The sequence below is a fragment of the Hydra viridissima genome, unplaced genomic scaffold, assembly GCF_058129835.1.
Source record: "Hydra viridissima isolate aposymbiotic clone 2 unplaced genomic scaffold, HvirCarnegie_v1 scaffold_1, whole genome shotgun sequence".
Classification (NCBI taxonomy): Eukaryota; Metazoa; Cnidaria; class Hydrozoa; order Anthoathecata; family Hydridae; genus Hydra; species Hydra viridissima.
The window spans coordinates 38,549,681-38,564,050 of record NW_028324300.1 but is presented as its reverse complement, the minus strand read 5'-3'; the positions used below and the strand labels follow the sequence as shown (position 1 = coordinate 38,564,050).

Genomic DNA, 14,370 nt, shown 5'->3' with positions numbered 1-14,370 from the left:
TATTGAGAATTCGATATATCGATAAATACAATTTATATTTTTATATGACAAAAAGCAATAAAGACCAGGCTAAAATTTAAAAAAAAACTGTAACCTGATGTTGCTTCAAACCATTTGTCTTTTCTACCTTGATTAGATCTTCAATTTTTTCTGCTAAGGATCGTATTTCATTCTCATATTAATTCCATATTTCAATCCATATTTCATTCCATAACAACATTAATTGTTTCGTGTATCACTTTTGTGTGCAGAAGCAGCAATATTTGATCAGCCACGAAGAGTTATCATTTTTCCAGTCTCCTTTGACAATTCACGTTGAAGTAGCTTTTTGTTAGCTTTTAAGCGTAACAAGTTTTCTGCTTTTGCAATAGCGTAATTAGGAAGTCTTCTTTGATTTGGTAAGTGCTTATACAAAATCTATTTTAAAAAGCAATTATTTTGTTCGTTATAATCAAAAATTACCTACAACATATAACCTAATATGGTTTCTAACCACATCACGGTCCATAGGAACATACTCTAAGACCTGGCAACACATCCCCAGAATTTTTTTTTTTTGATTATCATTAGAAAACATTTTCCTCATTCAAAAAATGTAAACGACAACTTTTTTTAGTGGGGGCCTGGGGAGAAATCACATATTTTAGGGGAGTGCCCAGAAATTTTATTGTTCAAAATAGGTAACTAAGAGACATGGGGCATACTCAAATTTCTAGTATGTTGATACTGGTGTCGAATGAGGATGACTTGCAAAAAATCAGGGTAATTGTAGCTAAACCAACTCCACCACGACCCCTAACAGCCCCCTTCTAGCACAGTGGGCCAGGTGGTAGACAAAACCTTAAAAAAAAAAAAATTCGAAATACTTCCAACTACTTAGTATATTATGTATATAAGAGCATAATGTATGGTTTAAAACATTATTTGTAGTTTGATAGTACTTCATAAATGTACAATTATCATTTACAATTAAATATATTTAGAAACTCTTTTATTAATTTTTATAATAAATATATCATCTACAACTATAACAACGAATAACTTTTAAATTATTTAACATATGCGAAATTAATTGACACATTATTAAAATTTAATTTTATAGCTTTACGAAAAATAGGACAACAAATTCCAAGGTCTTGTATTAAACTCACAGTTTCATTTTGAAATATAAAGGTAAGATACTTATTTGTAATATTAAAATATTATATTAAGTGGCGCAATATTAAAATATTATATTAAGTGGCGCATATAGTTGAGAACCTCCTGGAACAGCTTATTAATGTTAAAATAAGTTAATACAATATATGTACTGCCTGTTGGTGTTGTTTAATTTTCCTCTTAGCTGCCCCTTTAAGTTTGGTAAACATTTTAAAAAAGATATTGTCGTAAAATGCTATTCGCGACAAACCTATATTTTTGGTTTTAGTTAATAATAGGTGCTGTACTTATTATACTGGCCTATTTAAATGTGGCTGAAATAAAAATAATGTCCATATTCATGTTATATTAGTTTATAGTAGTTGCACTAATAATGTTAAAATTATTTTTTTGTAGTTGATATGAAGATAAGTGATGTCCGTAAACGTATACGGCATGACCAACTAAGCCTAGTGATAAATCATTTTCTTTGTTTGTAGAAGCTATTCTAGTCTCTATGAATTTGGGTTTTACTGGATGTGCTACGTTTTTAGAGAAGTAGTTCTATGCATAGAACTACGTCTCCTTTAATCATAAAATTTTTTTTTTTGTTCTATCATAAACTAGATCAAAATTCGTCGGCAGATTTCAAATTTCATCAAAAAATCTCTTTTTGTTTAAGATTTATAACCATGCAAAGCTTAAAGTTAACCCCTGAAATAACTTTAAATGGTCTTAACTTTTAAACGAAAAATTTTTTTTTGATGTAATTTGAAGTCTGTCGATGAATTTTGATATAGTTTAATATGAAACAAGCAAAATATTGGAAAGGTTTTTTAGGAACCATACCCTAGGGGGGATTCGAGGGATCGTTTCGAACACCACAAAATCATGCCCATACCCTTGTATTTAGATTTTCAGAAATGTTTGTGATAGATTTATTAATATTTCTTTTAAAGTTTTTAAAAATGTTTGTTTAACATTGAAATTTACAGACGGATATGTAATATTCATTACTTTCTATTTACAGTTTTATTGAAATAAAAACAAAGCAATGCAGCCTTTAACTATTAACAATTAGTAAAAGCTAGCAGTTGCTAATTGTTAAAAGTTGCATAATAACTCCTCACACGCGTTGACATACGAACTGAAAGCATGTTTGTGGCCATTATATTGACATTTGATTGATATGAGAGGTACATCATGCAAATATTAACAACCCATTTTAGAAGATTTATTTGAAGCATCCATTTAAAATGCCTAAACAAGCAAAAGAACATGGTGATTTTTATTAAAAAGTTATGCATTTGCTGCTTCAAGAAAGTCAAGGATTTAAGACCAATAAATAATGCTGAAACATTTTATTTGAATCTAAAAATAAAAAGAAAAATGACAACTTAAACCTTATTAAAACTTCTGGAAAGATTATTAAATAAATTTTAAGATAATTTTAAAGAAAGATTATTCAGCGGATAACTCTAAGCTTCCTAACATTCTTTGTTCGAAATGTAGAAAAATGCTTGCAGGGAATGATCCTTGCAGGGAATGATCCTTACTTCATTATAAGGCCGTGTTATGGAGGTAATAATAACTATAATGATGTTTAATTTACTCTATTTAAAGTTTAGTTACGTTACTTTGGTTATTACAGTTGCCATACATATGCTGTAAAATTTAGACCTGAATGTCAGAGCTATCAGAGGGAGAAAATGTGAATGTTTTATTTATTAAATCAAAAATAGAAAAATTATTGGCCCATATTGTTAAATGTGTCGGGAAAACTTGTTTATAAAGGCGCTGAAGATGTTTCAAATAAAACTGCACATAGACTAAGTTGTCAAGATTGCTATGCCCAAGTGGGAAAAGGAATTCCACATCCCTGTACGAAATTAAAAAGACAAAAAAATTTGACTGCCATTGTAAAATCAACATCCCCAACAATCCAAGGAAACGTACTATCCATTTCTATCAAAATTTTCAGCACAATTGACTCAGGGAACACCTTAGCTTTGAAAATTTTTGGTCCGAAGCAACTCACTGTCTCTTTCGGAAAGACTGAGGTTAAGAAAACAAAAGAAATGCAAGTTTATTTAATAAATACTTTATGCAAATTTTACGATTCAACTGTTGAAATAGAGTATTTAGCTACTAAGATTATAAATTATTTTTTATCGAATTTAAAAGTTATTTATCCGAAGACTCCACCTTTCATGTCGATGAATTCGATAATATGTTGCTTCATTATGTGTACCTTCAAAGGAATTCTAGCCCTCAGATTTCTGTAGCTTGTAGAGAACTTATCTAAATCTTTGACATATGTGAAGCTTAATGATTTTCCAAAACAACCATGAACTGTTTTTTCATAATTTCTAAGTACCTTAATGTATTTGGCAGCGGAAACTGCAAGACCACACAAGGGTGCTTTGATGTTGCAGTTTGTTTTCTAACCATTTGAAGCAAAACCTTTAGATCTTCAGATACTGTGTAATCTAAGGGTTAGATGTTTAACTTATCCAAAATTAACCGCAAATTATAGTATTTTTCGTTCAATGAAAGCAAAATGGCCAATTTAATAGTTTTGTGGACGCTTGAATCTTTAAAACCTTTGCACGAATATCCGTCACACTTGCTCAGTTTGTCTGGAATTTTATTATTTTTTAACTCTGGTTTTAGGGTTATTGACAGTGTAATTTTAAGGAATCCCTGCCCTCCATCTTCACCTAATTTAATATCAACATCATTTGTTTCTTGACTTCTGTGATGAAGTACCATTGCTACAAGCTCTTCATTGGCATTACAATACACAATAGGAGTATCTTTTTCTACACATCCCTAATACAAATTGCAATCTAGCTATCAACAAATTTTTTGGTAAAAGTTTACATACCTCTTCGCTTTCATTTAATTCTAATAGCAATGGGAGTTTACCGTAACCGAATAATTTTTCAATCATTTTGATATTCTCAATCAGTTTAATATTGAAACGAGATTCCACCATTTTCCGTCCTGCCTCACTTCTAAGAAATTGTGCAACTTTAATCATGTTGCGATTTCTTAGAAATCATAATGAAATAATTACAAAAATTGGCTTTAAACTCATAACAAATTTATTTTTAAAAGTATTTTTAAGCAATAAAAACTTACCTGGAATGTAGTTTTAATTGAAGTTTGTTCAATATATCTAAAGAAAAGAAAGGTTTCTTAACCTCAGTCTTTCCGAAAGAGATAGTGAGTTGCTTCGGACCAAAAGTTTTCAAAGCTAAGGTGTTCCCTGAGTCATTTGTGTTGAAAACTTTGATAGAACTGGATAGTACGTTTCCTTGGATTGTTGGGGATGTTGATTTTACAATACGATAAGGTATAAACCTTATCGTACAAATGCTTTCTTGAAAAAAGTCTTTAGAAGTTTAATTTACGATTCAAAATTCTTGACTTCATCACTAAATATTTCCAAAACGCTATGATTTCGGACATTCATATTTTGGATTTTTCTTATCAAATGTGTTCCTAATAAAATTCCATAGTTAAATACAGATATTTAAAATGTTACTTTTTTTTATTTTTGATCACCTGTTTCCACACTGCGCAGGTAAGATTAGACTCATGGAAGTTAGTTAAGTTGATAAGATTTAACATTGTTGCATCAAGGTTGGTTTCTAAGGATTTTTTGGCATTTCTCAAATTTTTTATTACCGGTTTGAAGTTTTTTTTGTCACCAATTAAATATATATTGCCTATTTTTTTACAATATTCTCTGAGCAGAGCATGGTCTAGGACCTTTAGTAAACATGTGTGTCACCATAAATTTAAACCACATAGGGATGTAGGCTCCAAAAGTAGATTCCATATTTAGTTCAATGTTTTTAAATCCTTGCCTTCAAACTCATATTTTGAGAGCAAATTTCTGCAAAATTTTTTTACAGTTTCCAAACATTTGAAATGATTAACTGGACTGATCTCAAGTTAAGCTAAATTTCAGGAAATAATTGTGTTGCTGATTATATTTTATTTGATATTGGTTTCAGTTTTTTTCAGTGTTTCATTTCAAAAACAGTTACAAGAAGGTATTGAATTTAATTTATAAGGTAAAATATTCTTGCACTCATTTGTTTTTTAGCTAAGACCACTGTTACTGCTATTCTTTTTATTTGTTAAACTTAAATATGATGATCACATTAAAGATATGGGGAATAATACTATTTTGTTTTCATGTCATTTGTAAAGAAACTGGGTCAGGAACTGTCTCTGGTCAAAAAGGTAGGTCTGTAATAGTGTTTTGTATATCTCCATTATTTGTTTGTCTATCATATATAATATTTTTTGAAATATTATTTTGTTTTCAATATTTTTAGGAACAAATAGGTAAATTTTTTAAAACCATGCTTACTTGATCTGATAAATCTTTATCTCTTGTAGAGATTTTGTATACATTTTTCTCAAAACATTAAATTACCATATCTCTACTATTTCTAAGATTTTAAGCCCTTTTTGCTAAACTAGAATAAAAATGGTTTCCAAATATGCTACTTTCAAAGTTGAAACTAATATTGCAACAGCTATCTTTAGATGAGATCTTCTTGGTGCACTCCTTTCATACCTATTAATCAATTAATACTTTCTAAACAAAAAGATAGCTTTAACATGTTATGTATAAGCCAAAAGTAACTATAACCTTAGGTGATAGTTGAAAGGTTTAAAACATGAAACATTTGTATAAACAAATCATAATTATTGTTATCTTTATTATTTTATTTTTTATTATTGATTGTTGTTGTTGTTATTATTATGTTTATTATTATTATTGCTATTATTTTTATTGTTGTTGTTGTTGTTGTTGTTGTTGTTGTGGTTGTTGTTGTTGTTGTTGTTGTTGTTGTTGTTATTATTATTATTATTATTATTATTGTTATTATTATTATTATTATTATTATTATTATTATTATTATTATTATTATTACTATTATTATTATAATTATTATTATTATTGTTATTATTATTATTATTATTATTATTATTATCATTATTGTTATTATTATTATTATTATTATTATTATTATTATTATTATTATTATTATTATTATTATTATTATTATTATTATTATCATTATTATTATTATTATTATTATTATTATTATTATTATTATTATTACTATTGTTATTATAATTATTATTATTATTGTTATTATTATTATTATTATTATTATTATTATTATTATTATTATTATTATTATTATTATTATTATTATTATTATTATTATTATTATTATTATTATTATTATTATTATTATTATTATTATTATTATTATTATTATTATTATTATCATTAATGTTACTCTTATTCTTTCCATTATCATTATTGTTTTTGTTCTTATCTTTATTATTGTTAATATTATTTATTGTTTATATGATTACAATTATTTGTTATTTTTTATCATTGTTTATCAATTTTTATTATTTTTGTTATATTGTTTTTTCTGTTTTTCTATTGTTTTTTTTAGGTTTATGCAAATGTTTAAGATATATATTGCTATCATCTTCTGCTCTTTCAAATCTATGCTCTCACTAATATTCTCTATGGTTTATTTTAAAATCTAAAACACAAGCAGAGAGAAAAAACTTCAGTTTGATAAGTTAGGTTATTTATAAGAAAAAAAAATAAATTTTTTGTGGTTTTAAAAACATGCTTTTAAAATTGAAATAATTTACTTCTGTTTGGTTTGATTTAAACAGGTATTCCTCCAAGAGTCCACCAGCTCATATTGGAACATGTACCAATTGAAAATGTGATTGGGATGGATGTTCTTAAACTTGAATGCACAGTTTCAGGAAATCCTGTACCAAAAATTGAGTGGTCATTGAATAATGTGAAGTTTGTTCCAAATCAACCTTTTAGTGGTGTTGATGGCACTGAACGAATTCGTCATAAAATTGAAGGTAGTCATTTACATATTTATTCTGCTAAGTAAACCAAAATATAACTTTTAAAAGTATTGTTTTGTTTTTTTTTCAAAATGAGAAATAAATGCTTTTACTGGGTCTATATAGATGACATTTGACAAGTTGAAAAATATTTGTTATTTCAGCATTTTCATTTGAAACATGTGTAAAGTAACTTGTTAACGTAAAGTTACTGCTTTTTACAGTCTTTTTTGTTGACTAGTATTTGCTATTACTATAAGTTTGGAAGAAACCCCATTTTATATACAGTACTGTGAATAAGTTTTAGCCCACCATATGTTTATAATAATTCTTGATTTTATCGTAAAAATACGAAGGACTTTTGAAGTAAAAAAAAATCAGATATGTAGACACATATTATAAACAAAAATATCTAGAAATAATTTGATAAAATATGATACAAAAAGAAAGAACAATTAATACTTCGTATGTCCGCCTTTTGCATTGATCACAGAAGTGAATCTCCTGGGAATTGATTCATATAAATTTGTAGTGAAATTTTGTGGAATATTGTCCCACTCTCTTTTTAATATTTGAAAACATTTTTCAACATTTTTGGGGTTATATTCAGCCTTTTTTTTATCCAAATAATCCCAAACATGTTCAATAATGTTCAAATCTGGACTTTTAGGAGGCCAGTTCATTACTTCGAGAACTTCCTCCTCTCACATGTCCTGTAAATATTTTTTGGCCATTTGGGAACAATGTCTAGATCATTGTCTTGCTGTAGAATGAAATTATTACCAATTAGTCTCATTCCAGATGGTATTGCATGATGTCTCAAAATTTCTTTATACTGTTCTCCTGTCAGAGTGCCATCAGTTCTGATTAAATCACCTACTCCAGATGATGAAATATAACCCCAAACTAAAACAGAACCTCTCCCATGCTTAATTGTTGGATGTAGACAATTAGGGCGATAAGCCTCTCCTACCCTTCTTCTTACATACTGTCGTCTTCTGCTACCGAACAATTCAAATTTTGATTCATCTGTGTATAGTGCACGGTTTAACATTCCTTGCGTCCAATTATTATGCTGTTTTGCAAATTTAAGTCTTTTTTCTTTATTGCCACGACGTAGTAAAGGTTTTCAAACACACCCTCTTAACCCAGCTTTTAGCAAATGTCGTTGAGTTCAAGATGAGGAAACATTTGTCCCAGTCTCAGCCTGAATGTCTTGGGCTAGTTTACTGGAGGTTTTTTTCCGATTTCTCAGAGACATATTTTTAAAATACTTTATGTCATGTTTTGTAAGCTTTGGAGTTTTCTTCCACTTTGAATTTTATCCTCAAGAGATCCCGCGTTTTTAAATTTTTTAATAATTTCTTTCATGGCTGTCCTTGAATATTTTGTTTTTTGGACAATTTGTCGTTGAGAATAACCTTCTTCATGAAGCATGATAATTTTTTTACGTTCCAGCAGTGGAATTTTACCCATTTTATTACTTAACAATAAAAATGATAATACAAAAAGGAAAAAAAAACAAAACAAAACATAAATTAGAAGAAGTTTTGCTCTTAAAAAAGCAAATAATATTAAACACACAGTATCTATAAAATATCTTTGTAAACTATACTATCATCTAATATGAAGCCTTCACAGCAATAAATAAACAAAAATGCAAGAGCAAACTAAAAACAAACAAGCTGATACAAATTGGGTTCAGATCAGCATACAATAAAAATAAACACGCTAGATATCTAAATACAAAAATCTATGTAAAATTTTGATAAATATTGCTTTTGTTTGTTAAAATAGTGTTTAGTATTGTTTGAAGTTAGATATTATTTTATATAAAAAAATAATCGGAACCTATTATTCAAAATCTGTTAAAAAAACATGAGTTTTAATAAGTGGGCTAAAACTTATTCACAGTACTGTATATATATATAAAACAAATAATTTTTATATAAAAATATCAAGTGTCTGGAAACTTTTGGCCTGTAGTGTATATATATAAAACAAATAATTTTTTATAAAGTTGAATAAGCAGATAAACTTAAAAACAGCTAAAGTACACAATTAAAACATAACAAAGTTAAAAAATCTTAAAGTTTTTTTGATCCTTTTTCTAATTAACATGTGAAATACAAAATTGTATATATTTTATATATTATTTAGGAAAGTTTCTGCGTAAGTGTCCTGATTTAAATTACAACAGGCTTTATTGAAAGAAACAGAAATGTAATACAATAGAAAATAATATTTTTTGTATCTATGTATAAGTCTATGAATACTTCTATTATTTTTATTGTTTTTTTTTCAGGTGGGAAATTGACTATAGTTAGTGTTAAAGGAAAGTCTAGTAATGATCCTAACTTTTATGATACTGGAAGATATCGGTGCATTGCTACAAATGAAATGGGTACTGTATTTGCTGAAAAGTTTATCAATGTTCATGTAATGGGTGTTTTTGCTCCACCTTTTCAATTTAATAATGATCCAACCAAACACAGGTTTTATTGCAATTAGCGTTATTTTTTTCTTCTAATATTTAATTTTAAGCATCTAAAAATAAGTAATTAAATTTTAATATATAAATTACTATCATTTAAATTTTTATGAAAGTATTTTCAAATACCTTTTATTATAAAAGAGTTTTTCCTTCAGACCTGTTATTGGCCAAAAGTTTATTATCCCTTGCCCAACACACATCAAGGGTTATGGTACAACTATTCGATGGGGTACCATTGATTCTGAAAAGGTAATTGACTATTGGTTTCCAGGACACACTCCTCGTCTTTTTCAGACTAATGATGGTTCTCTTGTGTACAGTGTTGTACTAGAAGATGATATCAAAAAATCTCGCATCTCAGGTGGTCCACGCTGTATTTTATGGAATTATGGACTGACAAAGTTCTCAAACCAGCAAGTTTTGTATGAAGCTTATGGTCGTAAGTTGCATATTGTTTTACACACCATAAATTTAACTTTTCTTTCTCTCAAACTTGTTTTTTAACTTATAGAACAGTCAGCTTTGATATTGAAATACCTAATTAAATGAATATATGTGTGTGTATTTGTGTGTGTGTGTGTGTAATGGTCTACCACAGTGCTCTTCAACCTTTTTGAGTGGTCAAATACAGGTAATGTAATTGAACTTAGTGTGAATATTACAAATGCAGATGTTTTTTTTTACAAATGATATAAAAAAATCAATCTGAATAGCCTGAAAGTTTTGAATGATATAAGAAAATCAATCTGAAAGTTTTCAGGTTTTCTGATCTTATAACTGGTAGGTTTCATTGTTCTAAAAGTAAACATTTACCACCAAGGAACACAAAAGCAAAACATTTGATTTAAATACACATTATTGCATTTAAATCAAATGTTTTACAAGTATTTACAAATATTTTAGTTCTTTTGATTTCAGTGTCATTAGTATCATTTGATTTAATGTGGTTTTGGAGTGATTTCAGTTGTTGGTCTAAGATAATATTCAGAATACAAAGAAGATCAGGAAACATAAAATAATTTCATGAATGAGACCACTCTTGAAGTTATTTTTAAAATCATGGCTGAAGAAGTTAAATATTGATTAGTATGCTGAACATTGTATTCTGCTTTTTCTTAGCCTTTTTATTTAAAATTCTTTTTCTTACTTTTGCTGCTTTGAGCAATCTCAAATATTCAAGAGTTCAAACGAAAGTTTGCTTATTTTCACTAAGTGTGTCATTATTGTCTGAAGATGAAATATGGCAATGTGGCTCATACTCTTTTGAGCATTTACATAAATTTTTTTTTGAAAGGGAAAAACATGTTGACTATGTTAAATAAAGCGTTCCATTTTTATCATTTAAAATTTTAAGATTAAAATTGTAACCTGGCTTGATGTGAAGCCACTAGGATTCTAGGGTTTGTTTCGTTTTTATGTTTGTTGGACCAGTTGAACTTTAAGGTCTAAAAAAACAGATAGAAAGAAATGAAATTTTAAAACTTCAAGCAACTATCTTGTTATTACTGTAGATAATGCAACATTTTTCATTTTATGAATATAGTGCCAAAACAAAGAACTGCTTGTTGCATCAAATACTTGCAGCCATTCTAAGAAAGAGTATCATCGTCCAGGCAATTTTTTCTCTTTTTTAAAACTTTTCACAAAAACAGTTCCTGAGTTTATTCAATCCTTACCTTTTCTATGTCAACTGTCTTTGTCCCAAAACATTACATAAAAATAGGAGGCCTGAATAAATATTACTAATAACAGTTTCAACATAGATGGTCTCACTTATTTACACTGTCAGATTGATATTGGTTTGAATTAGCTTATTTGGAAAAGAAGGACATTTTACAAAATTCAAAGTGATCACTATAACGGTTTTTTTAAAAAGATCATCAAGATTACCCTACATTTTTTAAGATTATCAAGGTTATCCTATGTGTCAGTGTTCAAGAAAAAAATCCCTGTATTTTACCAAACCTTTTAACTAATAACTCCAACAAGAAGCATTGTTTAGCTGAAGAGTTATTTTGGAAATCAACTCATAGCCCAAAATAACATTTTCAACTACAGTTTTTTTCTTAAATATTACTATTCTGATAAGTAATTTTGCTGATAGATAACTCCAATATGGTATGAAGTTCCTTCACAACCTGTAAGAGTACTTGTTTTAAAGATTTTCAACTGAACTTCTTACCAGGCCATCCAACAGTTTATGCTAATGAGTTTTAGCTAGTTCATAAAAAAAGTTGTCCCTTTTGATATCAAAGATCAGCTCATATTTGGTTCTATAATATGCTTAAAGCAACTTTTTAAGCTTTCATGCTTCTCAATCTTATAGCAAATCTTTTCTCTAATAAATATGCAGGTTGAGTACATTGAATTATCAAGTACATTAAAACTCCATTTAAAGATTGTATTGTATTGTGCATTGGTTTAGATTATAATAGTTTTACAAGAATTTTTTTTTTATCACAGGAAAAATAGAAACAAGCAAACCAGTGTTGGTTGCACAACTTGATCCCCAAATGATTGTCCCAATTGATTCATCCTTTTCCATGATATGTGGTGCAACTGGAAAGTAAGATTTTTGATTTAATAAAGAGTTTAAAACATTTTTATGCTTCTGATTTAATGTAAATTTTTAAATTGTAGTCTGTGACTAGATTATAGTCTTAAAAGTTACCAAAGAGTGTTACATTATCTAGGTTAATGGTTTCATGTTGATACTGCATGTTTTGATGCTTTTTTTTTTTTTACATATATTGCGTTTGTTGTGCCTTTAACTAAAGGCCTTCATCTCAGTTCATTTGTATACTGATCCAAAAGATGCACTTTTTTACAGGTCTTTTTTAAAAAGGTATCAAGACAGTTACAAAAAAGATGGAAAGTAAAAAAAGATATAAAAAACATACAACTGAATACTAAAGTGTGTTTTAATAAAAAAACATTTATTTGCCCCTTTCTATCTTACAGTTTATTGTTACCATTTTAAAGAGTTATGAATTTTTTAAAAGATATTTCTCCTCAAAATAAAAGCAAAGAAAGGGTAGTGTTTCTTGTTTTGATTGTTTTACTACACTGGATCATTATAAATGGTTTATACTGAGAATAAAGCAGATTGTATTGTGTGAATGAAATAATTCAAGAATGATAAAAAAAAAAACTGAACAATATACTAATATACAGAGAATAAAGACACACCCAAATAAGAACTAAGATAATGTTTTATATTCATTTTATAATAAAAGTGTTTTTTGTTTGTTTACTTCCTAGTCCAGTTCCAAAATATCGTTGGGAGTATCAAGGAAAAGAAGTTGTACCGTTACACCCTCGTGGAAATGAATTGAATTTTGAGTTTTTTGAGTTTTTGGACAACCGCCTTGAACTACGTATTAGAAGAGTTACTGAATACTCTGGTGGTATATTTAAATGTTATGCATACAATAATCTGGGAGAGACGTGGAGCATCGGCCAGCTATCTGTTGCAAGTAATAAATATATCTTATTGTCTCTTAATTTAAAATAACTTATTGGGTTATTTTTAAATTTAACATATTTTCCTTAGTTCCACCAAAGTTCAACACTTTTTTCCCTGATGAAATTCAGGTTTTATTTCAAAGTGCCTTTGAGTTAAGATGTAATGCATCTGGGTTTCCTTACCCAAGGTTTGAATGGTATCAAAACAATACACAGCTTACAGTTAAGTAAGTTTGACAATATTATTTCTTGCATTTGTGGATATCATAATTTTTTTTTTCTTTTTTTTTGTCCTAAAAATAGGTAAATGGTTTTTCTGAAATTATATAAAGATAGAATCTTCTCATCTTCTGCTTCATAAATTCTTAATATCCTTTCTGCACATTCATTAAGTTATTTTGAATTAAATTTGCAACAAGATTTTCCATTTAATGAACTTTTTTCCAAAGGGACTTACGAAGAACTTGGACTGAAAATGAAGATAATCAGGGTTCTGTTTTGAAATTTAAACAAATGTCTTTTTCTGATAATGGAATCTATGTATGTGTAGCTATCAATTCTCAAGATACTATTACACAATCAACATTTATCAAAGTTCGAGGTGTGTTTGTAGTCATTTAATGTCCTTATGAGTTTTAGAGCCATTAATGCTTAGTTTTTTGTTAGTTTGGTTTCTTTGTTATCAATGTTATTTATTTAAGCAACTCTTTAAGGGTTTTGAATTGTAAGTTTGTTACCTGGCTAATCAGAAGTTTGTAAAAATCTTTTATTCTTTTCCACCTTTAGAACCAACCATAGCTACCCATCCTTCTGTATCTCAAGGTCATCAAACACGATTTTAGGGCATACATTTGTTTTGGTTTTTATTCGTACCCTTACTAATTCTGTGTTCATCCAATCCCAAATGTATTTGATTGGATTCTTTTTGGTTTTGGATGGACATCAATTTCTGATGATATTTTGAATGGTAGATTTAATGTTTTTTATTATAGATTGATCGTAATTTTTTATTGACTTTTTTTACTATTTTATTTTTCATTATCATTATTATTTTTTTATTTTATTTTTTTAATATTTTGTTCAGTAACACTTTAGATTATAAGTGCATTTTTAATATGACACCCTGATGTAAGATTTAATTAAAGTACAAATTTTATTGAAAATAAAAAATATAATCTTTTCTTATGTTAATTTAAAAGGAAAATATATAAGAATAGTAAAAATATAAGAATAGTAAAAATATAAGAATAGTAAAAATATAAGAATAGTAAAAATATAAGAATAGTAAAAATATAAGAATAGTAAAAATATAAGAATAGTAAAAATATAAGAATAGTAAAAATATAAGAATAGTA

At 27.7% G+C, this 14,370-nt stretch overlaps 1 protein-coding gene and 1 long non-coding RNA gene across 3 annotated transcripts; one reads left to right on the top strand and one right to left on the bottom strand.

Annotated features, from left to right (window-relative positions):
• Nucleotides 1-1,145: 1,145 nt before the first annotated feature.
• On the top strand, nt 1,146-14,185 carry LOC149894870 (contactin-3-like; the record flags this gene model as incomplete). The annotated part of the gene is made up of 11 exons (XM_090079958.1): nt 1,146-1,173; nt 5,163-5,217; nt 5,357-5,394; nt 6,868-7,071; nt 9,362-9,551; nt 9,706-9,989; nt 12,014-12,116; nt 12,812-13,026; nt 13,104-13,242; nt 13,465-13,616; nt 13,802-14,185. Coding segments are annotated over 11 exons (1,464 nt in total), but the record flags the coding sequence as incomplete, so codon positions are not given.
• Nucleotides 2,005-4,551, bottom strand: LOC149894871 (uncharacterized). 2 transcript variants are annotated; one of them, XR_016456215.1, is made up of 3 exons: nt 4,282-4,551; nt 4,025-4,190; nt 2,005-2,397 (listed from the first exon to the last, which is right to left on the bottom strand). It is a non-coding gene; the product is annotated as an uncharacterized LOC149894871 (long non-coding RNA). The 2 variants fall into 2 exon arrangements; XR_016456211.1 differs by having other exon boundaries at nt 4,025-4,551.
• Nucleotides 14,186-14,370: the final 185 nt, after the last annotated feature.